A 26,193-nucleotide genomic window follows, 5' to 3' on the forward strand; every position below is an offset into this window, starting at 1 on the left:
ATGAATGTTTTCAACAAACATTCAAGTAGAGCTAATACAGCTGGTAATGCTTTTACCTACTTTTTCTGCTGACTCATACAGCAGGCAGACAGACAAGCTAATCACCTTGAATTTTTTATTCTTTTCACATTACTTTATACCATCACTCAAGCGTGTAACTGGTTTTTCATTTTGGAGTAATCAGATTTTTATATTTGTCAAATGCTGTGGCAAATTGTGCATAAGATCCTGGGATGTCAGTCCTAAGTGTTTTGATAGTCAATCAATTTAGCTTAAAAAAATAATACTTCATGGTTTATCATCTAGTCTTGTGTGCATGGAATCTGAAATTGCAGATGACATTGTTTATTCTACTGTGATTCTCATACTAGTTTGATAACAATAAATCTTCAGCAAATGAAAAGAAAGGGCGAAGCCAGTGATGTCTAGTAGTTATTGCAAATGAATAAGTGTCAAGATTACTGGATTCCCTTCCCAATTCCAGCACTCCCCATGGGCAAGTCACTGAATGTTGCAGGACCTCAATTTATCCATCTGTAAAATAGTTACCCCGGATCTATTGTGCTCCAGGTTGAGGTGAGGCTGATGTGGTAAAAGAAATTAATATAATAAATAGTAGCAGGTGACCAGGACAGGATGGGATACATCCAAGGTCGGAAAGAAATCTCACAATGAAATGGCTGGGCTGCTACCAGAAGTGTGAAATCTCTCATTAAAATTCAGTCCCTACACCAGAGGACTGGAGGGTAATAAATGCTGTACCATCTTTTAAAAAGATGCTAAGGGTGATCCTGGAATGAGACACCAAGGAGCCTTTTACTTCAGTACCAAGTAAATTGGCTGAAACAATACATAAAGATAGAATTCTAAAACACCCACAGCAACATGATATAACAGGCACAAAACATGCTGCTATGATTTAATAAGAACTCTTTGAGCAAGTCAACAAAGCAGTGGGTGAAGGAATACTGTTTGACCCAATCAGTCTGGAGTTTCAAAAAGACATTGACAAAGTCCCTCATATGAGACTATTAAAGAACCAAAGAGCCAGATTGTGAGTGGCCCTTACTTGGGGTTACAGGTGGGAGGAGTGTACAGGGAGCGCCCCCTCTCCTCATACACACACATACATTCTTTGCATGCCCCATGTAGAGGGTTTGTCCCTGCTCAGGGGCATGCAGGTATTTCTTTCTCTGGGGACCCTAGGGGTACACAGTACTCCAAAGTGGGCTGGGAGGTGCCCCTGCTCTGCCACACACAGAGATACCCTTAGAGGCCTGTGCAGCCTGCAGAGTTCTCCAGCCAGTGCACAGTGCTCAGGAAAAGGTTGTTTCCAACAAAAACCAAGTCTCTCATTGAGTTCCCTTGGATGGTGCAGCTCCTCATAATGACACGGTATAAATCATACTGTGCTCACCAGCAATACCGTGCTCAGTGCTGGCCAACCCAACTCAAACCAGACAGTGGCGCTGGAACTGGGGGGTCCAGGGGGCAATGGCCCATCCACTTTTTGCTAGGGTGAACCCCATCCCCCAGCCAGGCCAGCGTGGAGCCCGGCTAGGAAGCCCAGGCAGTTGTGGGAGCCGTGCAGACCCTCCACCTGCCCGTGGGGGGGGGGGTGCGTTGAGAGCAGCCACCGGTCTGTGTCCCCACCCCCTGGCTCCCTACCCAGGGCAGGTGGAGGGTTGGCAACTTCGTGCCAGCTCCCCACAGCTACCTGCACAGCTCTCCCCGACCCGGTTCTTGCTGGGGAGGGGTGGGTGGCTCGGAGGCACAACCCTGCCATGGTAACAGACACATGGGAAGTGGTGGGGAGCCACAGACCCTCCATCTGCCTGGGTGGGCAGCTCCGCGGGCGGGGACACATGCCGGGGGCTGCTATCCTTGGGCCCCCCACACCGTGGGTAGGTGGAGGGTCCACCGTGTGTCCCCACAGCTGCCCGGCTGAATAGCACCCAAGTTTTGCAATGTCCATGCACCTATCTAAACTATTCCTTATTGTGACATGCTGGCAGCTGAAATCCTGCAGGGACAAGGTTAAACAGTGTACAAAACAGTGTTCAGACAATGCTGCTGGTTCTAATTCCTGTATCCATGCAACAAGTCCAGGACGTTTCCCAGCCTTATTACCCACTCCATCATAAGTGTGTCCCTGACAGAGGGAAAGGAGTGACATGCAATATACCAGTGTATCTTTCACCATGGTGTGTGGATATTATGCATCAGTTTTGTCTAGCTGTACAAGGCTTGGTAAATGTGAAAGAATTTGTTGACCCATTTAATACAAATAGATATTTGGTCCTTTTTAGATAGGTCAGTGGCTTCATCAGCAATGATGCCATACCAAGGATATTGCTGGATTTCATGTTGTTAGCTTTGTAGAAGCGCATTTCCCGAGAGACAGAGAATTTATTTATAATGTCATGCGATTGATCGTTTTACTAGCAACCCTGCACTGACATTCAGATTATCTTCAGCTCCTAAAAGTAACAGCTGTTGGAGGTTTCCCAGAATTTTAGGTCTGCGTATTGCCATGTCTTGCCATAATAGGAAGTGCGCGGAGTATCGCTGAATCGTTAGCATCCTTTGCTGTACAGTTCGGTCTCACTGAAATTGGTCATTCAGATGCACTATCACAGAGGGCTGATCTTTTGTTAGATACTTCATCTTGGTTTCATTATGAAGATCACTTTTGTCATGTTTTCTGAACCTTACCATTGCCTTCTTCCAATTATTGTTACCCTTCTCTGTGAAAGCATTGTTAGCTTTCTGACTCAGAGTTAACAAATTTTGAGCATTTCCCCAGAAACAATAGAAGTAAAATGCCACGTTCTGTCAAGGACACAAGCTCAGCCATAGGTAATGACTGTGCCAGCTTGCTTGAAATGTTATGTACACATTCTTGTTTCCAGCTTGTCATCTGGTTCCTTCAAATTTTTCTTTTGGTATATGCTGTCACTATGAAGCAGCTGCTTCTCACCACCAGAAACATTTGCTTTCCTTGTTGCATGATGATAAAGGCATCTCATCAATAACGCTCTTAGTAGAGATTGCAGCTTCCCAAACTTCAGTAACTCACACTTCAGTAGTTAATGGATGCAGGGGGTTCTGGAGAGGATGCCTTTTCAAGAATCGTCTTGTATCCATCAGCACTGCACAATAATAGCAATGCTGTGCATATCGTTTCTTGGAAGGAGCGAACTCTTGTTTCCCACATGCTGAAGGAGAGATTATATCTTATAACTAAGTTTTGGTGGGGACTGAAAGAATAACATGTACCACTTTTGCTTTATTTAAACATATATGAGAAAACAAAGAAACAGATTTTTCCTCTTCTCTGCATGCTCCCAACATCACTGCTGCCTGGAGACAGGGCCACACGGCAGCATCACCTCCTTTCTCCCTCCCCCTTGCGGTCCTTCTGGCAGAATTTGTCCTTCAGACCTCCATAGCAGTGCACAATTCTGACCTCATCATGCAGAGATATGGACAGGGAGCAGCACAGCCATGTTCTGCAAGTGGGAATGCATGCCGGTGGGATTTTGTTTAGTTTTTTGTGCCCTTGGTTTCATTATTTCTGTGGGTGCAATTGAACCCCCATTAAAGCCACCTCTTATTGAAACACATGTGGTTAATGATGTGGGTCTGAGCCTTCTAATGATCCATGAACTAAGTCTAGTAGACTTCTGGGGTCTAGATATTTTTGCTTTCTTTTTTTGTCGATGTGATGCTCAGTTCAAGCCATTGACGGAGTTCGTGGCAAACTCCTGAATCTTGGCTCTGTTGAAATTTAATCCAAGGAGGAGCAGAATACATTATCTTAAGTTTGGTTAAAGAAATATGTGTTGTAAAGAAAGGCCCTAAATAGCAAGGAAGGCCTTGAAGTGATGAGTTATAAGTCCAGAAGGAATGAAGTACGGAAAAGGTCTGGTTCAAAGAATAACTAATGAAATAAGGAGAGGTTTCTAAAAAGACGGCCTCTGAGCAATAGGGGTGACTGAAGATGGTTTTAAATAACGCAAAGAGATTCTGTCTTAAAAAGAGCCAACATGGAGCTTCCTATCCCACATACCAGTATTATCTCAAAAACTACGGCCTATGTGAACCGAGGTGCAGAGGGGGGGTAGAAAGGAGGCTGCAAATCTTATCGGGATTGAGACTGGAAATAAGAGTGAACTGTCTCAAATTGATTTTTAGCTGAAATCAGTAATTGGCGATGATGTCATTTGCTTGTTAAAAGGTATAAAAAGTGAGCACTTAAAGGGTTCATCGCTAATACCTGCCTGACCACTCTGGAGCCAACCAATATGGGTCTAAGCACCCTGGGTTTAGCCTGTTTGTAAGTATATTGATCAAATGCTTGCATAAGTTTTGATGTAGTAAATTGCTTACTATTTAGGCTTTTTAGGCCTTTTTAGAACAATTGTATAAATATTGTTTGGCTTTTGGATTTAATAATGGAATTTATGGTTAAATTAGTGTTGTGATAATAACCTGCATAAATAATAATTCCAACAGTAGGAAATATATAAAAGAGAAAATATGAAAAACTAAATGGCTTCCTTTTGTGATTTAATAATAAACATGCCTGACCGTCAGACTCACACGTTACAGATTTTCCAGGTTTTTTTTCTTTGTTTGTTTTTTTGTTTTGGGCTTTTTTCAATTCCGAGTGCTTTTTTTATCTTTCTTATTTTTCAGCTAAGTCTTCATTCTTCCATATTTATATTCATTGTAATCTTCTCAGTGCTAAACATCAAATAATTCTCCTCTAGTCTGGAGAATCTTCTCTTTTCCTCTTCTTAGCCTATGCTACATGCAGTAGCAGTTCTAATAATGACAACAGAAGTTTCATAAACATTTTATAATGATCTTTGACACAATCCTATTCCGATGGCAGTATGTCTAAGATTATCTCCCATCCTCCTGTTATGTTGTTTCCAACTGAAAATGGCTATGAGGATTTGAAATAGGCAAAATATAACCATCCAAGTTCAAAGGTGGCTAGTACATTGAGGTTTATGCTCATACTCTTGCTAAATAAATAAATCAAGGGATCTTTAGTGACCACAACTCATCAAGACTTCTGTTTTACATCTCATTTTGAAGAAAGACTCTCAGTTGTCCCCTAATGCCATAATGACATGTCACATCTGTGCTCAAACTGAAGAGGACTCTATACAGTACCGAATGACCAATCCCCCTAGAGGTCTCCCATTCAAGTACTGACCTCCTTAGCTTGATTTATGTATAAGAACTAACGGATACACAGTCTTGTAGTACAAAGCTTTGAAAAACCGAAGGAATCATGGAATATATCAGGACTATAATAAAATGTGCTTCTGTGGGCTCTCTGCTGATGGTGAATTTTTGGTTTCAGAGTAACAGCCGTGTTAGTCTGTATTCGCAAAAAGAAAAGGAGTACTTGTGGCACCTTAGAGACTAACCAATTTATTTGAGCATGAGCTTTCGTGAGCTACAGCTCACTTCATCGGATGCATGCCGTGGAAACTGCAGCAGACTTTATATATACACAGAGAATATGAAAAAATACCTCCTCCCACCCCACTGTCCAGCTGGTAATAGCTTATCTAAAGTGATCATCAGGTGGGCCATTTCCAGCACAAATCCAGGTTTTCTCACCCTCCACCCCCCCACACAAATTCACTCTCCTGCTGGTGATAGCCCATCCAAAGTGACAACTCTTTACACAATGTGCATGATAATAAAGTTGGGCCATTTCCTGCACAAATCCAGGTTCTCTCACCCCCACACCCCCCTCCCAAAAACCACACACACAAACTCACTATCCTGCTCATAATAGCTCATCCAAAGTGACCATTCTCCCTACAATGTGCATAATTAAGGTGGGCCATTTCCAGCACAAATCCAGGTTTTCTCACATCCCCCCCACCCCCATACACACATTTCACAGACATTCTTAGGAAGAGGGCAATAGAAGGTGGAGGGAAGTAGTTATTTCACCGAGGACCACAAGTAAGCAGGAGAAAGTTAAAAATTACTACATATTCTGATAGGCAATAAATCCAAAACCAGAACTGCCTGACCTGGGGTTTTATAGAACCAAACAAAAACACAATTATCAAGACTCTTTTAGCAAGAAAATAATTCTGATTTTGCTTGTTTCTGTGGTATAAGTGTTATGGATGGCGTCTGTCAGCCAGTGCTTTATTTTCTTTAAGAATAAATAACTACATTGTGTGTATGCAGGCTTAGAGCAGGTACCCGATATTATTGTATTACCGTTGCTAGTCAAACTACTCAATCATTCCCACTCAAGATTGGTAGTAGATTGTTCATGTGCTCTCTCTGATGTGAAACACCACGGTGAAGATCCGTTCCTCCATTGACCTGGGTAGGAGTTTTGATTTGATGTCAATGTGTGACATGAAGTACCGCCAAGTGAGAACATTGTGAGCAGGCAAACAGCATGCATGTAGGTAACTGTGGTGCTGTGCTAGGCCAAAGATTTTTTTTTATTTGCATACTTATTGAATTGAAAGTGAAAGGGAAGAAACATTATTTGATCATCCTCTGTCAACACCAAGAGTAAGATCTTTGAGACAGGAAGCATGCATTTGCTCCAAAAACATACATTGTTGTTTTGAGTGCACTGGTTCTCTTGTTCTTCTTCTGTTTCATGATTTGACATTGCATCTGCCTGTGTTACCTTTTATGTGCTATCTTAATGTTCTGCCACTTTCCTTACCTGAATTCAGATGTTATAGTTCCTGACTCTGAGATTTGTCCAAGCCAAAGTATTCTTGTTCTGTCTCCATGGTGGGGTTACTCTGGAAAACAAATGCAAGAAGCATGAGAAGCCTCCTGGACAAACTTATTACATTTTCTCACTTTGCATATGCTGACACAAGAGGAAGGATTTAAGCTCTGATGAAGAGGGAATGAAATATCAATAACATAATTAGAGACTTTTAAAATGAGCTTTTGCAACTTGGAGACCTATTAAGACTTTACTATCTAAACTCCGAGTTTTCATAATCAGCTGCTTTAGATAAATCCTCAGAATCAGGTGGCCAGAAAAATCACAAATGAAGAACTCTGAAGGAGGATGAAACAGAAACTAATAAGACAGGAAATTACAGAATGAAAATGGAGATGGCCGGGACATACAGGGAGGAAAGACCAGAATAACATAACAAGACAGGTGTTGGACTGATATTGCCAAGGCAAGAGGCAACAAGATAGACGAAGGATAATATGAAAACATACAAAAGAAGCAGAACAGAAAGCTATCAAAATGGCATCTGTCCCAGCAAAGCCAGTTTGTATCTGCAAATTTCATCTGGGTAGTATGTCATGTGCTCAGTTTGTTCTCCAAGGTGTATCAGGGATCTACAGTAAGTTCAATATGTTTCTCTGCCTGCTGCCTCTGGAGCATTGTTGTAAGTCAACATCCTGTTGGTTTCAACATGTCTGACAACAATGCACAGAAATGTTGTGCAACATAGTCTGTTGACCTTCTGGCAGTTTATTTTATATAGCAGTTATATGAGTGTTTGCTGTTGTTGAATGTTGGAAGCTATACTATGTAGAATTTCCTGTCAGTAAAAATAACTGTCTTTACCCATGTGTGATTGGAAAAATGTTGTCACAAGCTTAATCACTAAAGGGTCTTAGTTTCTTTTGTATTTGGAGTCTCATATCCAGTAGGGCCTGATCTTTCAACACCCACCCCCGCCCCGCCACCCCACTCCGCTATGCACGGAATGACCATTGAAGTTTTAGCCTTCATTATGCTTCTAAAACAACCCAGAAAGGACAAAGGGTCACTTCCCCCCCATACCTCCCCTTTGCAGGCAGGTATCCTGGAAGATTTCATGAAATCCAGAAGGGGCTTGTCATTATCTGCATATAATCTTGTACCCTGGAGCATATCTGTCTTTCTAAAGGGTTTCTAAAGTTCCTTTCACTGCACTAAATGCAGCACTGCAATTGACAGCATTGAGTGTGGCCTAAATGGCAATATTCTTAAAGCCTGCCTTATTTCTAAATGCACAGTAGCATGTTGGTTTTCTCCCTTTTGCCTTCCCCTATAATATCCTCAGGGTTAGACCTATAAAGATGTCATTGCTGGGGAAAGGCCTTAGCAACAGGTCTTGCATTTAAACCTGGACCTAGGTGGAATAGTTGCACATTCACTGTGCTTTCTGAAAGAGCCATCCATTCCTCCAGTGATAGGAGAGCGTGAACTCTGCTTGCCTGAGGTTCACCTTCTTAGCTCTCCAACCACAGACAAAACTATGTTGTCTCACACATTACAAATGCTAGTATCTGAGCCAGGTTTAAATCTATGCTGTGTGCTAAAGAGCTACTTATGCCCAATTACTTATTACCTGGAAGTACTTAAAGTGATTTGCAGTGTGTTAGTACGCTGTTAACCCCAACACAGTGTATGTATGTGATGTTTATTACCATAAAGAGCTCTGGGAATGGGAAAAAATAGAACTTGATGTTGTACCTCTGAGTATCAAAGACCTTAAGCTATTTTTAAAAGAAAGCAGGTTACATAAATGATTTCATTTAACTTATGTTGCTGTTGTACGAATTAGCCTGAATTATGATATGCTTAGGAATATCATAGCCCCAGCTGTACAGGAACTCCTCACTTAACGTTGTAGTTATGTTCCTGAAAAATGAGACTTTAAGCAAAATGATGTTAAGCGAATCCAGTTTCCGCATAAGACTTAATGTAAATGGGGGGGTTAGGTTCTAGGGAAATTTTTTTCACCAGACACACACACACACAGTATAAGTTTTAAACAACCAATTTAATAATGGTACACAGCAATGATGATTGTGAAGCTTGATTGAGGTGGTGAAGTCAGAGGGTGGGATATTTCCCAGGGAATGCCTTACTGCTAAATGATGAACTAGCAATTGGCTGAGCCCTCAAGGGTTAACTCTCACACTCTACAAGGCAGCAGGAAAGGAGGGAGGGCAGACAGAGACACTCTGTGTTTGAGAGATAGAGATGCGCATTTCCCCTTTAAGTATGAAGAGTGTGGTCAGAAGTACACTGCCTTGTTAATTAGATCAGCAAGCTGAGACCTGTCCGCAGAAGGCAGCAGCTCCCTCCGTCTGTGTCCCCCCTGCTCTATGCAAGTAGGGTGCAGAAGCAGGGGGGAGGGGGACACCCTCACATTAGCCTTCCCTCTTTTTTCCCTCCCGCCACACAGCAAGCAGGAGTCTCGGGGAGCAGCTCCAAGGCAGAGGGCAGGAGCAGTGCATGGCAGTGGGGGGAGGGACAGCTGAACTGCCGGCAATTGATAGCCTGCTGAGCAGCTGCCACACAGGGAATTTAAGGGAGCAGGGAACTGTCAGGGGGCTGCCAGTCCACCCTGGTTCAAAGCCCCCACCAGCTAGCTGCAAGGGGCTGCTCTTCCTGCAAGCAGTGGACAAAGCAGGCGGCTGCCAAACGATGTTAGAAGGGAGCATTGTGCAACTTTAAAGAAGCATGTTTCCTAATTGATCAGCAAAAAGTAACAAGGAGACGACTTTAAGTGAGGAGTTCCTGTACATACATCATGACTATAATTACGTCAAGTAGCTCTAGTAACATTATAAACTGAGAGCAAACCTCAACTGATCTGTTAATGCCATCAAAACCCTGAAACAGTCATGTTTTATTCACAGTTTGAGAGAAAAGTAGTGGAAGTAATATGTAAAGGAGTACTTGTGGCACCTTAGAGACTAACCAATTTATTTGAGCATAAGCTTTCGTGAGCTACAGCTCACTTCATCGGATATATACTGTGGAAAATACAGAAGATGTTCTTATACATACAAACCATGAAAAAATGGGTGTTTACCACTACAAAAGGTTTTCTCTCCCCCGACCCCACTCTCCTGCTGGTAATAGCTTATCTTAAGTGATCACTCTCCTTACAATGTGTATGATAATCAAGGTGGGCCATTTCCAGCACAAATCCAGGTTTTCTCCCCACCCCCACCCCCCACAAATCCACTCTCCTGTTGGTAATAGCTTATCTAAAGTGATCACTCTCTTTACAACATGTGTACGATAATCAAGTTGGGACATTTCCAGCACAAATCCAGGTTTTCTCCCCATGCCCCCCACAAACCCACTCTCCTGTTGGTAATAGGTGGGGAGAAAACCTGGATTTTTGCTGAAAATGGCCCAACTTTATTATCATACAACATATTGTAAGGAGAGCGATCAATTTAGATAAGCTATTACCAGCAGGAGAGTGGGTTTGTGTGTGTGGGAAAAGGGGGGGGGGAGAAAACCTGGATTTGTGCTGGAAATGGCCCAACTTGATTATCATACACATTGTAAGGAGAGTGATCACTTTAGGTAAGCTATTACCAGCAGGAGAGTGGGGTGGGGGGAGAGAAAACCTTTTGTAGTGGTAAACACCCATTTTTTTCATGGTTTGTATGTATAAGAACATCTTCTGTATTTTCCACAGTATGCATCCGATGAAGTGAGCTGTAGCTCACGAAAGCTTATGCTCAAATAAATTGGTTAGTCTCTAAGGTGCCACAAGTACTCCTTTTCTTTTTGCGAATACAGACTAACACAGCTGTTACTCTGAAACCTGGAAGTAATATGTGGCTACATAAATCTGTTTCTCCCTTTCAGTGCTATGGGGAAAGTTTAACCAGAAATACAGGGCTGAAGCTAATAGAAGTGAGGGAGGAGAGAGACACAGAGCCAGCATGGTGGGAATGACCCATAATTCAAGATTTTTCTGAGGAATGTGGTCTTGGTTATACATGGGGCACAGAGCCTCGTCTCTGGCTAATGAACTAGGGGAGCTCAAAGGTAGCTGTAGGCTACCTTTGTGTCCCCACCCTGACCTGGGGCCATTCAGGCACCAATCTACTCCCCAACAGAAATTAGATTATTGTTCACTTGATACTAAATTCTGTTGGTTGCAAATGGCTCCCAAGGGCTGTTTCAGGAGCTTGGGATCACCAATGCAGGGGGGAGGGAGCCCCAGACACACCTTCTTTCCCCAGCTTATACCCACTACACCAGCAGACAGAAGGTGGGTGGCATATGAGCCACTATATCAGCTACGTGGCATCCAGGGAATTCTCCTGTGACCAGTCTGCCAGATTTAGGGCTGCTTTATGCCCCAAAGCAACTGGGATGCACCAGAGAGTCTGATCCAGGTCGCATAGTGAGAAGATCAGACAAGATCCTAAGGTCTTTTTCTTGGTTTAGAGATCAGAGAAAAGTCTCTTTAAACAAAATTAGTTCTTAAACCCAAGTGATACATGCTGCAAGACAGACAGACACGTTGTACTGGAAATCAGTTGGTACACTGGAGCAGAGGTTATGCCAACTGAAAGAAAGCAGAAGCTAACTGTTAATATCAATGGAGAAAGGTCAGTCTCTGATCTCACCTGAATCCCTCCCTACCACCAGTCACAGGGAACTTAGCTAGGCCAGGAGGTTGCTTCAGTTTTCTGAATTTGGCCCAAATATACTTGTAATTCCTGATTGTGATATGTTTCTTTGTGTAACTTACTAAAATAATGTTTATATTTCCTTAAGCTGCTGTCTCTGGTCCTCCTCTCTCTCCTTCTATACCTTGGAAACTCTTGTCTGATATCTTTGCTCTTCTTCATTTTTTCACCTGTACTTTGATCCTCCATCCCTGTCTCCTAACAGCTTCCTGTTTTTATATCAACTAAGTTCCCCAATGAAAAATAAAACTAGTGCTCTGTACTTTGTATGTCACTTTCTTCTTTATGTATTTTGTGGTTATACAATGTGGGTACTGCTCTCATTGAAGTCAAAGACAAAGCTACCATTAACGTTAGTGGGAACAAGGCTGTGCTCTAAGAATGTATAACATCCATTTTGTGTAAGCCTATTACAGGCTTGCATATTGTACTATTAATTAACAATCGAGATCCATTCCTCAGAAGCATTAACTAAATCCACAAACCCAACTATAGAAGCTGAGGGATTAGTGATACGCAACAAAAAGTCTTTTTCAGTAGCTATCTCATTATGGTATGTGTAGAATACTTCAAAATGTACTATGAGTTATCTTGGGATCTGGTCTCACTGCTTGTGCTAATGTTATGATCCTCCCCAGCCACAGTGAAAAGCAGAGTCATATTTGGTGCCACAAAATAAACATACTTTTCTATAGGTTTCAGAGTAGCAGTCGTGTTAGTCTGTATTCGCAAAAAGAAAAGGAGTACTTGTGGCACCTTAGAGACTAACCAATTTATTTGAGCATAAGGTTTCGTGAGCTACAGCTCACTTCATCGGATGCATTCAGTGGAAAATACAGTGAGGAGATATATATACACACAGAACATGAAAAAATGGATGTTGTTATACACACTGTAAGATGTGCTATTACCAGCAGGAGAGCGGGGGGTGGGGGTGAAGTAGAAAAACTTTTCTAGTGATAATCAAGGTGGGCCATTTCCAGCAGTTAACAGGAATATCTGAGGAACAGTGGAGGGGGGGAAATAAACATGGGGAAATAGTTTTACTTTGTGTAATGACCCATCCACTCCCAGTCTCTATTCAAGCCTTAGTTAATTGTATCCAGTTTGCAAATTAATTCCAATTCAGCAGTCTCTCGTTGGAGTCTGTTTTTGAAGTATTTTTGTTGTAATATTGCGACTTTTAGGTCTGTAATTGAATGACCAGAGAGACTGAAGTGTTCTCCGACTGGTTTATGAATGTCATAATTCTTGACATCTGATATGTGTCCATTTATTCTTTTACGTAGAGAGTGTCCAGTTTGACCAATGTACATGGCAGAGGGGCATTGCTGGCACATGATGGCATGTATCACATTGGTAGATGTGCAGGTGAACGAGCCTCTGATAGTGTGGCTGATGTGATTAGGCCCTGTGATGGTGTCCTCTGAATAGATATGTGGACACAGTTGGCAACGGGCTTTGTTGCAAGGATAGGTTCCTGGGCTAGTGGTTCTGTTGTGTGGTTGCTGGTGAGTATTTGCTTCAGGTTGGGGGGCTGTCTGTAGGCAAGGACTGGCCTGTCTCCCAAGATTTGTGAGAGTGATGGATCGTCCTTCAGGATAGGTTGTAGATCCTTGATGATGCGTTGGAGAGGTTTTAGTTGGGGGCTAAAGGTGATGGCTAGTGGCGTTCTGTTATTTTCTTTGTTAGGCCTGTCCTGTAGTAGGTGACTTCTGAGTACTCTTCTGGCTCTGTCAATTTGTTTCTTCACTTCAGCAGGTGGGTATTGTAGTTGTAAGAATGCTTGATAGAGATCTTGTAGGTGTTTGTCTCTGTCTGAGGGGTTGGAGCAAATGCGGTTGTATCGTAGAGCTTGGCTGTAGACGATGGATCGTGTGGTGTGGTCTGGGTGAAAGCTGGAGGCATGTAGGTAGGAATAGTGGTCAGTAGGTTTCCGGTATAGGGTGGTGTTTATGTGACCATCGCTTATTAGCACCGTAGTGTCCAGGAAGTGGATCTCTTGTGTGGACTGGTCCAGGCTGAGGTTGATGGTGGGATGGAAATTGTTGAAATCATGGTGGAATTCCTCAAGGGCTTCTTTTCCACGGGTCCAGATGATGAAGATGTCATCAATATAGCGCAAGTAGAGTAGGGGCATTAGGAGATGAGAGCTGAGGAAGCGTTGTTCTAAGTCAGCCATAAAAATGTTGGCATACTGTGGGGCCATGCGGGTACCCATAGCAGAGGTGCTGATTTGAAGGTATACATTGTCCCCAAATGTGAAATAGTTATGGGTGAAGACACCAGGTTTGCCATGACATTATCGGGGATACTGTTCCTGACGGCTTGTAGTCCATCTTTGTGTGGAATGTTGGTGTTCTACATCCATAGTGGCCAGGATGGTGTTTTCAGGAAGATCACCAATGGATTGTAGTTTCCTCAGGAAGTCAGTGGTGTCTCGAAGATAACTGGGAGTGCTGGTAGCGTAGGGCCTGAGGACGGTTTTCTTCCCCCCTCCCCCCCCCCCCCCGCTCTCCTGCTGGTAATAGCTCATCTTAAGTGATCACTCTCCTTACAGTGTGTATGATAACACCCATTTTTTCATGTTCTGTGTGTATATAAATCTCCTCACTGTATTTTCCACTGAATGCATCCGATGAAGTAAGCTGTAGCTCATGAAAGCTTATGCTCAGATAAATTGGTTAATCGCTAAGGTGCCACAAGTACTCCTTTTCTTTTTACTTTTCTATAGAAAAGTATTTGCCAAATAGTTCCAGTGAGAGGTGATTTATAGAGTGAGTTGGCTCATCTTCTATGGGCATATCCAAAAATCTGTGTAGCTTAGTATATTAAAAGTAAAATCACACATATTAACAACCTGAAAAATATTTTACCAATAGGTAATTAATATTGGATGGGAAAAGCCTATCATATCTGCTCCCTCCTACCCCATATGGAAACAACAGAAAAATAGCCAAGACCACAAATGCTGCTGCATTTCTAGTAGATTAAAACAAATCTCTGGCAATTGCAGGAATATGTTGATGACAATCCCCTAAACGGTAGCAAAAGTCCAATAATTTTTTAATACATTATGTAAACATTCGGTACCTTTTTGCAAAGGGGACTCAGAGTTTGGCACATGGGCTCTCCTTTGTTCCACCTAACCTCAGTCAGGCATAATGGACTGGCTAGTGTCTATCTGTACCTCTGTGCTCTTCTGGATGAAAAGCAAGACCTGCTCGTGTGTGATTGTTACTTTTTAATGCCTACAACTGATGAAGGATGAAGAACTATTTAAGATAAAAGAGAATGTTAGCACAAGAACAAATGGGTATAAACAGGTGCCACAAGTACTCCTTTTCTTTTTGCGAATACAGACTAATACGGCGGCTACTCTGAAATTCTGGTTGGAAATTAGAAGAAGGTTTCTAACCATCAGAGGGGAGAGGTTCTGGTACAGCCTCCCAGTAGGAGTTGTGGGGGCAAAACACTTAATTAGTTTTAAGAAAGAGATGGACAAATTTATGAGTTTAATTGTATGAGGGGGTTGCATGTGATGATAGGGGACAAAGGTCATCAAGAGCCCTGGAGGTCACTTCTGGTTTATGTCTTATGTTCTCAAAGCTCATGCTTCAGCATTTCACATGACCACTGCAGGGGTCAGGAAGGGATTTCCTTCCCCCTCCCCCTCCCTTCAATGTATTGCTGCAGGGTTTTTTATCTCTTTCCTCTGAAACATCAAGGATGACCATGGCTGAAGATGGGACTTGGGACAGGGAGGGTCAGGATCTGAGGGGCACTGAGCATTCTTTCTCTGTCAGGTGCTTGGCTGGCTGGTTCTTTCTCATACGCTCAGAGTCTATCCGATAGTCATGTGTAGAGTTGGGAAGGAACTTTCTCCCAGGTTTGATTCGCAGTGGCTTTGGGAGCTTTCACCATCTTCTGCACCATCTTCTGCCAGGATTTTCTGGGTATATCTCACTTAATCATTTCCCTGCTATTGCAGGGGATTCTGGCACTGGCATACCTTGGTCCCTCCTATTCTCTCCCTGTGCCACCTAATACTCTAGTCTCTGTGGGCTGTAATATTTTGGTCTTATTTTAGTTGTATTTAGTGTGCGGATGCTGGGATTGGTGGCCTGTGCTATACAGAAAGTCAGATTAGATAATCTGGTGGTCCCTTCTGGCCTTGAACTCTAACTCTAAAAGCATTACCTACAATATTACAGCAGCTAATTTAGATTCTCCTTTAATTCAAATAGTGTAAATCTATGTGTTTTGAACCATAGTGTATAGTTTCTAACCCTGTCCCTGCATCTGTGTAGTTGAGCTGATGTCCGCATGTTTGCATCATGCAACAGCATTATTTAAGAGAATACTCATTTCCCCGAAGCAAAGATTAACAATTTGTGGATGAACCTAATAGCAAGGTTGTAGTATTTTCCACTGCTTCATTTTGGGCTAGCTACTATTTAAAACTGCATCTTTCTGCTCCCACATAACAGCTATGTGCTGCCTGCACAAATACAGTATTACCCTGTGCAGGGGACAAGGGGAAGGAGAGTCTGCATGCCATATCACAATCAGCTACTAAAAGTGTAGAGGTGCAAAAGGGTGATTCAGGTGAGACCATACACTTTCCTTCTGTACCCACTTTCCTTTACCCTTCCTATTGATCCTCTGGGATTCATCGGCCATGACTGTTCCACATCTACTAAAATCAACAGCTGTGTAGTAGATTATCTCTTCAAAAACACATTCTGTTTCAAAGGCATCTGAAAGTTAAGAATACAGGAGACAAGGTGGATTATTTATGTTAAGTACTTGTCGCTGAAACATCATTCTTTTTTCCTCAGTCTCATTAGCTGGGAAGTTATTATAAGGATCCTTATAATATACTGTAAATGTTGGCAACATAATTTTTGCTAATAGCACATCAGATTGAGTTTAAGATGTGCATTAATGCTAGGCCTTTGGGACCAATTATACTCACTGCACTTGTGTAATTTTAGTGTAACTTCACTGAAGTCTGTGATGGGTTGGGATTGCTGTGAAGGATGTGGGGCTGATCTGTAATTATTAATGAATTCTGTATATGACCTGGTTATTGAGATAGTTACTGCAGTTATATTGGGTTATTGAAATGCTTACTGTATGCATATATTGATTTAGTTAAATAGCAGGACAGTTAGTGAAATAGCAAGGAGGCAACATAATGTCTCAAGATAGGTAACCTCCTAATTAACGCGACAGGGGGTCATTAAGAAACAATTCTAAGCTATTAATATGCTAAGATGCTTCTTGGCCCCAGCCACAATTACACAGCTGTTTTGCCAAGGCTGAGAACAGAGATCAAAATGGTTAATTGACTTGCTAGAGAGAAGGGGAGGCAGCTGTCGGGGGGCTGTTTGTGAGACCCATACTGACACAGAGATAGGCCCTGCGAAGGAGGGTCTGAAGCACTTGGGCCTTCCTAAGGCTTACCACCCTGTGAAAGCGTAGGAAGATAAACAGACATGCATATAAACTGTTTTGTTGTTTTAAAATTGTTCCCCTTGGCTTTTCTATGTTCTTATTGTTAAAATTAAACAATGCTTTTTAAGGAAGTTATCTGGTTGCTGTATTAACTACTGGTCAGTGCTCCCAAAGGGAATACTGGCAGGTACTGAGGCCAGCTTGACCTGCTGAGAAATCATGGCTGGTCCACATGGGGAGAATCATGGGATTCCACTGAGACAGTGGCTTCAGAGAACTGTATTGCATTTGTGAATTTTTTGAATCCAGCATAGGCCAGAACAGACCAAATGATCTGTGTAAAATGGGTTGATGGTCTCTGTGCATGCCTCTCGGCTGTCCACCTTCTAAAAAGCACCTTCACAGTTACTGTGGTGCTAATGGTTAGTCTTGTTGGCAGACTCAGCAGAAAGGACAGGGACTGAATGAGTTTAGAGTCTGAACCTTCCTTTTCACCCAAAGAGATGTTTTTTCTGCCTAATTAGATCTGAAGCACGTTGACAGAGCAATGTAGTGAAGCACATATCACTGTTGCCTGTGCTTTGTATACATATAGTGCTCCTGTCTTCAAATATGTTATCTTTTCATGAACACTACATTCCTTTTAATAAAAGTCAAAATAGCTGGTGGTAAGATATTTCCCATTGGCAAGTTGAAATAAAACATAGATGTTGCTTGTCTACACCATAAAACAATACTTTAAAATGAAGCTTACATAGTCTAAAGCTAAAGGTCCGAGACTTAAACAAGCTTTTTATTTTATTGGTGTGACAAAATGAGGGAGAGGCAACCAGGGTTAATTGAAATGCAGCATTCTCAAGCCAGAAAAGTGGGTGACTGTCGCAGAATTTGTTTGAGAGAGAAAGTTATGACTTCAGAAAAGATTTGAAAGTAAAGTGCACCACCCTGATGATCTTTCTTTACTGCTCAAAAAAGCAATAAACATTAAAGTTAATTGAAAAAAACCACAAGCAAAATATTCCCACCAGGGCTTTATATCCATGTCTAGGAACTGTAGGTAATAGGTTATATATATATAGCCTCTCGTTTTTATTAACACCTTAAACTGGGTTATACCATTCCATTGGTGAGAGAATCTGAAAAACATTGGGGATAGGAATTATTAATCAAACTCTTCCAAGTTCATACAGGCTGGCAAACAACTGGAACCAGATTTCATTCAGCTGCCATGACTTCCTTTTTCATCCAATATCCAGTTCTGTGGACACCAGTGAAATGACAGAAGACACATAACTAACAAAATGCTTGATGGATGTTGGGAAGGCAAAGATCAGAAAGACATTGGCATTACAGTAAGGCAAATACTGCAAAATAAAACTAAAACTGAGTATAAAACTTCTTACTGAATTTGCATTGACTAGACTCATACTTCTTTTGTCTTAGATTCCTGTGAATATGAAAGACTCGCAAATTACGTTGCTGGTGAGTTTTCACCAGCACAGCAAATTTTAAGTGAATTTTGCAGCAAATTTGCAGAACAAACTTCATATTCAAAATTACCAGCATTTGCACAAGAAACAGGCTTCTAGCAGGTAGTAGGTGTATGTAGTTAAAAATAAAACATACCAAATAACCACACACACAAAAAAGCTTGAATTCTAAATACAACCAACTGCTCACAAACAAACTACAGACTGAGAATTATCTGAAGAGATCATTGAGCAAACAACTTCAATAAACTTGAAACTGTAATCTGTTCAAAGACAATTTGTGGACAAAAAAAGATATTTACCCTTCTTGCAGAGGTGTTGTGAAAATGAATTAATGGTTTGTAAAGTGCCTTTAGAACCTCAGATAAATTCACTGTAGAAGAGCAAAATATTCCTACTGAGAGCACCATGCAAGGTTAGAATTGCCTCTTTTGATGCAATTTCTTTCAGTGTGTGGAAACCAACCAGGTTCCAGGATAAACTTGCCCAGTGATAGAAAATGGACCCATAGTTCTCAACATACTTTAAATCTCTATATATCTGTGAGCTCTAAAATCAAGAAAACTGAAGAGAAAGAGTTGTCTGATCCAAACAGTAAGGACTGAAATATGAAAGCAACGCTTTTTCATTTGGACCATGTTAGACTGTTCTGTCTTAGAGCTCACCAGGCCAATGCTCTCCCGGACAATCACTTTGAAAAGGAGCCTAACATTTTCTTTGACCGGGCTCATCCCAATGACCCTTGCTGCAGAGACATAGGACATATGAACCAAAATCGTTATGCTTCATTAATCTACAACCCATCAGATGAGATCTTTCCAAAATAACTCTCTGGCTGTGGCCTTCAGAGACAATTGACCTCTGAATATAAAAGAACATGTAGTATTTGACATGTCTGCAGGCATATGGGGTATTTTTCCAACATTTGTTAGAGTTCTCCACACATTCCTTTAAAAGGCTAGTGTTTGTATATTATACCCTGGGATGTTTATGGAATATTGATAGCTGATTTTGTTTGCAATGTACAGTCATTTTGTTTTGCCCAAATTTTGAGAGGTGCTGATTACCATCAACTCCAGTTGCAGGCACCTCTCATAATTAGACCCTTTGAACCTGATCCTTCATGGTGCAAAGCCCAGATCCTCAAAGATATTTAGGACCCTGTACGCAAAGGTAGGTGCCGAAGTGCCGTCAGGTCCCAGTCAAGTGAGTGGGAATAAAAGGTACTCAGCATTTTCCAGGTCACGCTCACCACCAGGCAGGATCAGGTCCTTTGACAGTAGTTTATACATACTTATATGAAAGAACCTACTGTAGTTCCATATTCACCAGTTAGAGCCTATCCTCCTTACATAAAGTCCTTTTGATACCAGTGGGACTTCCACATGCACACTGAGGGGTAAATCTGCCATATGTTGTTAGTAAGTGTATTAAAAACTTTTTTGAAAAAATATTGGAAAAAGTTAATGCATATGAGGGACCTCCAATTATCAGTCATCATCTTTTTTCCCCTTTAATTCTGTGTGTGTGGTGAAGTTAGTGCTCAGTTTTATACACAGCTGTGGTCAAAAAAGCAGATGAGTTATTAGTCTGTGTTAAGAAAGGGATAGAGATGTTCCTGCAGATATTATAATGCCATTATATAAATCAGTTGTGCAGCCTGATCTTGAATAATATGCCTAAGACTATGTCTACACTTGTACTTTTGTCGGTATAACTTACGGTGCTTAGGGGTGTGAAAAAACACACGTCTGAGCGACATAAGTTACACTGACAGAAGAGCCGGTGTGGGCAGCGCTGTCTCAGCGGGAGACACTCTCCCACCGACCTAGCTACGCTACACCACTTGTTGGGGGTGGTTTAATTATGTTGACGGGAGAGCCTTTTGGCATAGAGTGGCTAAACAAGAAATCTTACAGCGGCGCAGCTACATCGGTCTAGTTGTGCCACTGTAAGCTCTCTAGTGTAGACACGGCCTACGTCTGGTCACATCATCTCAGAAAGGGCATACCAGGAGTAGAATGGTGCAGAAAAGAGCAATCAAAGTTCTTGGAGATAAGGGGAATACTTCCGCATGAGGAGGGAATAAAAATATCGGGCCTGTTTAGTTTAGAGAGGAGATAAGATGGGAATAATATGGGTAAATAAAATAATTAGCAGTTTAGAGAAGATAAATAAGGTGCTACTACTTACTTTTTCTCATAGAACAAGGGAACGGCCAATGAATTTAAAAAGCAACAAATTTAAAACTAATAAAAATAGCTTTTTAACACAACCCATAATTAACCAGTGGAACTCACTACCACCAGATATCACTGAAGCCAAGAGATTAGTAAGATCAAAAATATTTCACCAGCTGCCTGGGCATGTTATTGCAAAGTTATGGATCAATTTTATCTATTTCAATATTTATATAACTCCGTTTTACACTTTCTTCTGAAGCATCTAGGGTTGGTCACTGTCAGAGACAGGGTGTTGGACTCAGTGAACCATTGGTCTGATCTAGCATGGTGATTCCTATGAATGGTGCTAGCTTGACAACCCAGGAGCCTGAAGTCCTCTAGCTATGGAATAGATACAGCACAGGCAGTGCAAGCTTCCCCACACTGCCCTGCCAATATGCCTCAGCTCTGACTTTAGGGATGAAGGTAATTTGTTCTCTACGACTATTCCTTTGTGGGACCCACAAGTCTCCACAGTGTTTCTACAGTCCACCTTCTCTCAGGCAGCAGGTGACTTCACCTACTTTCCCCTTTAGGCACTGAGAAGGATGGTCTGGAAACAGGGCCAATCAGAGTGGGGGCCAGGAGGGCCATTTGGCCTTGGTCTCAAGATCAAAGGGGGCCTGAAATTTAGACACTTGTTAATTTTTTGGCATTTGATAAGTTTCACAACTTGTTTTTATGCACATCCCTATCGGACCAAAATGTGACACGCACTCTCAGCTTAGAGCTGCAAATTTAAGCAAATAAGAGATGTGATTTGGTAAAATACATAATTTTTTTGTTTACTGATATAGATTTTTGTCATATTAAAGAGTTTAAAATGTTCATAAATATTAATAAAAATATAATGGTTCTGATAGCACAAGATTAGACCGTGATAAACATGTCCTCTCAGATCAGCTGATTATATAAACAAACCACTACTAGTGGCTGGTGCTGGATCAAGTGCATACTGAAAGGTGGAGAATTATTACATTTTTGTGTCTTTATAGTTTTACATCTAGTTGACTAAGGAATTATTTATGTTGAGAATTCCTCATTATTATCTTCATATGGTAGCTAAAAGAGGTGACTGGTTGGTTGGTTGAGCCCTAACTTGGTAGCTTGGTCATCATCATAGGTTTTTGTAGTCTATAGGCCCAGATTCAAGGTGAAAATTTGTGAGGACAATCTTATACAGTGAGTTTCGTGAAGACACTTGTTTGAATTTTTTGGACATTATCCCTCTGTCTGTATCTGTGTCTGTGTTTACTATATATATGTCATCCCTTTGTCTTCAGCTCAGCCTGTTATATTATACCTTGTGTGCTTGAGTTTTGATTCACTGATAAGGATAATAACCTGTCTGACTGTGTCATCTTGTGTTCTTAATTAGTATTCCTTCATTTTAAGTCTTTTCAGCATTTGTGTACCATTCAGCATTTGTGTACATGTTTACAGGAGAAGATTTCAAGTGTAGATAAGCTACTTATTTACAGCAGAATTCTCATGCTTTCCCTCCTTGTCTGCTGACAAAAACTCTTCCAAATGGTGAGACCTGCAAAAGAGACTGGTTATGCTGGAGTACGGAAAAACAATCTCTGTACTGTTTACCCTGCTTCATTTTGAACAAAAGTGCTGCAAATGCATCAGTTCTCTCTGATCAATCAGGATGGAGCATCAACAAACGTTGGAGAAAGTTGAAAGATTGAATACCATCATATGAAAGTTCAGCGTCACCCAAAGAAAACTATGTTGCATGGAAATCAGCCAGTAGGGCAGCATCAGCTGAAAGTTCAGGTGAGAATATACCCCCCTCTCTACAGTAACTAATAACTGGAAAAAATGTCTTGAGCTCATCCTGAATGTCATCCTTTTTCTTTCTCAGCGGCAATTGGCTTTCTTTAGTTCCAGTCAACGTCTTGGTGATCGTGCAAATGGAAACTTTCTATGTATAGTTGAGCTCCTCAGCAAATATGACCCACTGTTATCAGAGCATGTTAAACGTATTTGAGAATCGCAAGAGAATCAAAAGTACATGCAAGTCCATTATCTCTCCACATACATACAAAATGAGTTTATTGAGCTATATGGGTCATTCGTACAAACAACAATTCTTGATGAGATTTGAAATGCCAAGTATTTTTCAGTCATCATTGATGGCACTCCAGATTGTTCTCACAAGGAATAGACTACTATGGTTATTCAATATGTTCAGATTGTAGACAGCTCAATATTTTCAACTGAAGAAAGGTTTATTTTGTTCGATAATTTCAAGAGAAAAACTGGAAAAGAAATTGCTGCTTGAAATTGAAATTGCTACTAGTAATTCTAGCACGTTTTAAGTTAGATTTTTCAAGTCTGCATTGGCCAAGCCTATGACAGTGGATCTAATATGGCTGGGAAGTACAAAGGTATACAAGCAGTTCTGCTTGAGGATAATTCAAACTGTATTTTCTCCAGCTGTGGAAACCACACACTAAACCTTATAGGTGTTGACTGTGCTAAATCATGCAAGGAGGCAATTACTTACCTTGGAACTGTTCAGCAAATGTACAAGCTCTTTGGTAGCAGTCCACAAAGGTGGGAAATTCTGAAGCAATATCTTCCTGTTTCACTGCATGGGATGTCCAAAACTAGATGGTCTGCACAGATTGATGGTGTTCAACCAGTTGCACAGCATTTGAATTCAGTGAATAAGGCTTTAAATGAGCTTGAATCTCTCAATCTCACTGCACAGGCTCAAACTGAACTTCAGTCTATTCAGAAGCCCATGTCCAAATTTGAATGCATTTTGATGTCATCATTGTGGATGAAGCTACTTACAATGATGCACCCAACTAATCTGGTAATTGAAGCACGCAGTGCTACACTTGATATTGAGAGGGATAACATTGAAGTCTTAGCAATGACATTCAACAGATTCGTCAACAATGGGATGTGATCCTGACTGAGTCCAAATTAGTAGCACAGAATATCGGCCTTTCATCCAAGTTCTCCACCAATCGCAACTTACCTACTGAATCCGATGCTGAGCAGCATTATAGGGTCAATGTCTTCCCTGTCATCATTGACTCTATTCAGTCAGGTCTTACACATCGATTTGAGTCTCTGTGACTAATATTTACCCTTTTGGGGTTTCTTTGGCAGTTCAACAGACTGAGTAATGAAGATCTACTTTCTGCAGCTGAACAATTTCAGCAACAGTAAGAAAAATCTCAAACAGAAATCTCAAACGATCTCAGTGATGAGGTCATCTTCTTCAAACGAACATATTCCACAAACTTTAAATTGGATTGCAAGCCAAAGGAATTGCTTCAAGAAATACTTGAACTTGGACACCCTGGGATGTTTCCTAATATCACAATTGTATTGCGTATTTTTGTCAGTTTGTCTGCATCAGTGGCTTCAGGTGAATGCACCTTCAACGTGTTGAAGCAGGTAAAGAACTATCACCATTCAACTATGAGACAAAAGCGTTTGAAGGGGCTCGCTATGCTTAATATCAACTGTGACATTGCATGAAAGCTAGATTTTTCCTCAATAATTAGTACATTTGCACAGAAAAAGCCTAGAAAAGAATTTGTTAAATAAAAAAATATTCAAATTATGTGTCTCTCTTTTTTTGGTGCCTTATTTTGTTTTCATGTGTTGTCATTTTTTATTTTTATTATGGCTAGGGGCCTCAAAAGCTGGAAGTGGCCCAGGCCTCTCTGGACCTCTGAGAGGGCCTGTCTGGAAAAACTGAGTTGGGAGGGGAGGGATGGTGGATTTCTATTCCAGGAAGAATAATAGGATTTAGATGCTGGCTCTCATCTCAGTGAGAACCCTATAACAGTTTCCTCCAAGACTGGTTTAAAAATGAGCCCAAAGATGACACCATCCCCCAGAAGCCTGGGGGTTGGCATCAAATATGCAGTCACTCTAATTTTATATGTGCTAAAATAAAATAGCCCCCTAAACAATTGGCACGAAAATGGTTGGCAGCAACTGCAGAGGCATCATGCACTTGTTCTTGGAAGGGTCTCAGCACCCAGGTGCTGAGACCCTGGCAGAGGCCTGAAGGGAAGCTATCCATACACTTGTGGAAGTGTCAGTCTCTGGAGAATCAGTTTCACACGCTCTACAGCTACTAAAGAGAAAAAGTGTAACAGGTGCTAGTGGGTGCAGTGTTTCTGTGGGCAGAGTCGTGTGTGTGTGTCCGTGTGTGTCCTCTTCACGTCTTGGTCCTGCACGTGTGTGTCTGTGTCTGCCTCTCCATGTATTGGTCCTGCCCGTTCGCATGAGCTGTCACAAAGTCTGCGGGGGGGAGGGGAGAGGGAGGGGGGAAATAAGAGCCTTCCCTTCCACTCCAAAGGGGACAGAATCACTTGCTCGTCCATGGAAAGCCTGCAATGGCCCGGGGGGCTCCCATAGCGCTGGGCGAGTGAAACGCCTAAGAAGTGTCCAAAGAAAGCCCGCAAACCCCCGCGCCTCACTCAGTGGACCTCCCCGCACGGGCACAGGGCCGATCCACCCAGCATCTGGGCGCTAAGGGGGGCTGTGGTGGCGGGTCCCTCAGCCGGCCCGCTTCCTTGCGGAACGGAAAGGTGAGTGAGCGAGCCAGGGCAGCTCCCCTTCTGCCCAAGCCGGCGGGAGCGCGGCGGGAGCGAGGGAGGGAGGGAGGGGGGGGATTTGCACGTGACGTTTTGTTTGCAGCAAGCCTCAAAGTAGAGGGGAGAGCGCGGGGTAAGGGAGGCAGCGGCGAGCCTGAGGACGGGGCGCTGCTGCGGCAGAGGGACGCGCAGGGGTCGGGAGAGCCCGCCGAGCAGGCAGCGCGGGCTGGAGGAGGCAGGGGGAGCAGCGGGCGCTGCTGCAGCCGGCCCCAGGATGTAGGCGAGCAGCTGGAGAGCTCCTGCTGGCAGAAGGGCTCACCATGAAGAAACACTCAGCCAGGGTCGCCCCGCTCAGCGCGTGCAACAGCCCGGTCCTTACCCTCACCAAAGTGGAAGGTAAATCCGGCGGCAGCGGAGGCGGGGGGCCGGAGGGGCGAGAGCTGGGGGACCCTGCCGGTCAGTCCGCGGCTGTGCGGCGCTGGACGTGCCGCGGCGGGCGCTCAGCGCCCCTTGCCCGAGCGGGAGAAGGCGGCTGCCCGGCTCTGCGGGTTCCCGTGGGTGGGAGAGGGGCTGCGGGGCGGGGTGGCTCTGCTGCTGGGCGCGCCCTGCGGGAGGGCGAGGGGCAGGCGGGCTCGCTGCAGCCGCGCGGCGGGTGGAGGGGGGCCTATGCTGACGGGACCCGCCGACTTACATTGAAGGATTTCGGCAATGCAGACGTCGCCGTCCAGTGTGCTGAACGTCACCTCCCTCCTGCGGGGAGCAAGCCCTCCTCCTGCGGGGGCCGGGGCCAAGTTAGCGCTAAGTTTTCCCAAGCGGGGAACAGGCGGGGGAAGGGCTGTGCATAGAAGGAGGGGCTGGTTTGGGAAAGGACACGCTGCCCTCAAAGGAAATGTAGAAACGCTCATTGCCCACATCGCCTGCCTGCTGCGGGGCTGCGACTCCGCTTTCCTGCGGGCGGTGGGTCTG

General features: G+C 42.8%; 1 protein-coding gene across 3 annotated transcripts in view; it reads left to right on the plus strand.

The window, feature by feature from the left end:
• Positions 1–26,193, plus strand: part of SLC35F3 (solute carrier family 35 member F3) — a 292,700-nt gene that overhangs the window by 138,972 nt on the left and 127,535 nt on the right. Inside the window, exon 1 of one of the 3 annotated variants that reach the window (XM_084624849.1) lies at positions 25,335–25,623. The exons of the other annotated variants lie outside the window; for them this stretch is intronic. Within the exon in view, the coding sequence (XP_084480975.1) occupies positions 25,548–25,623 (76 nt within the window). The 5' untranslated portion in view covers positions 25,335–25,547. Of the gene's footprint in view, positions 1–25,334; positions 25,624–26,193 lie in introns of those variants that run through there. 3 annotated transcript variants of the gene reach the window in all.

This window comes from Lepidochelys olivacea (assembly GCF_965140295.1).
Source record: "Lepidochelys olivacea isolate rLepOli2 genome assembly, chromosome: 3".
Lineage (NCBI taxonomy): Eukaryota > Metazoa > Chordata > Testudines > Cheloniidae > Lepidochelys > Lepidochelys olivacea.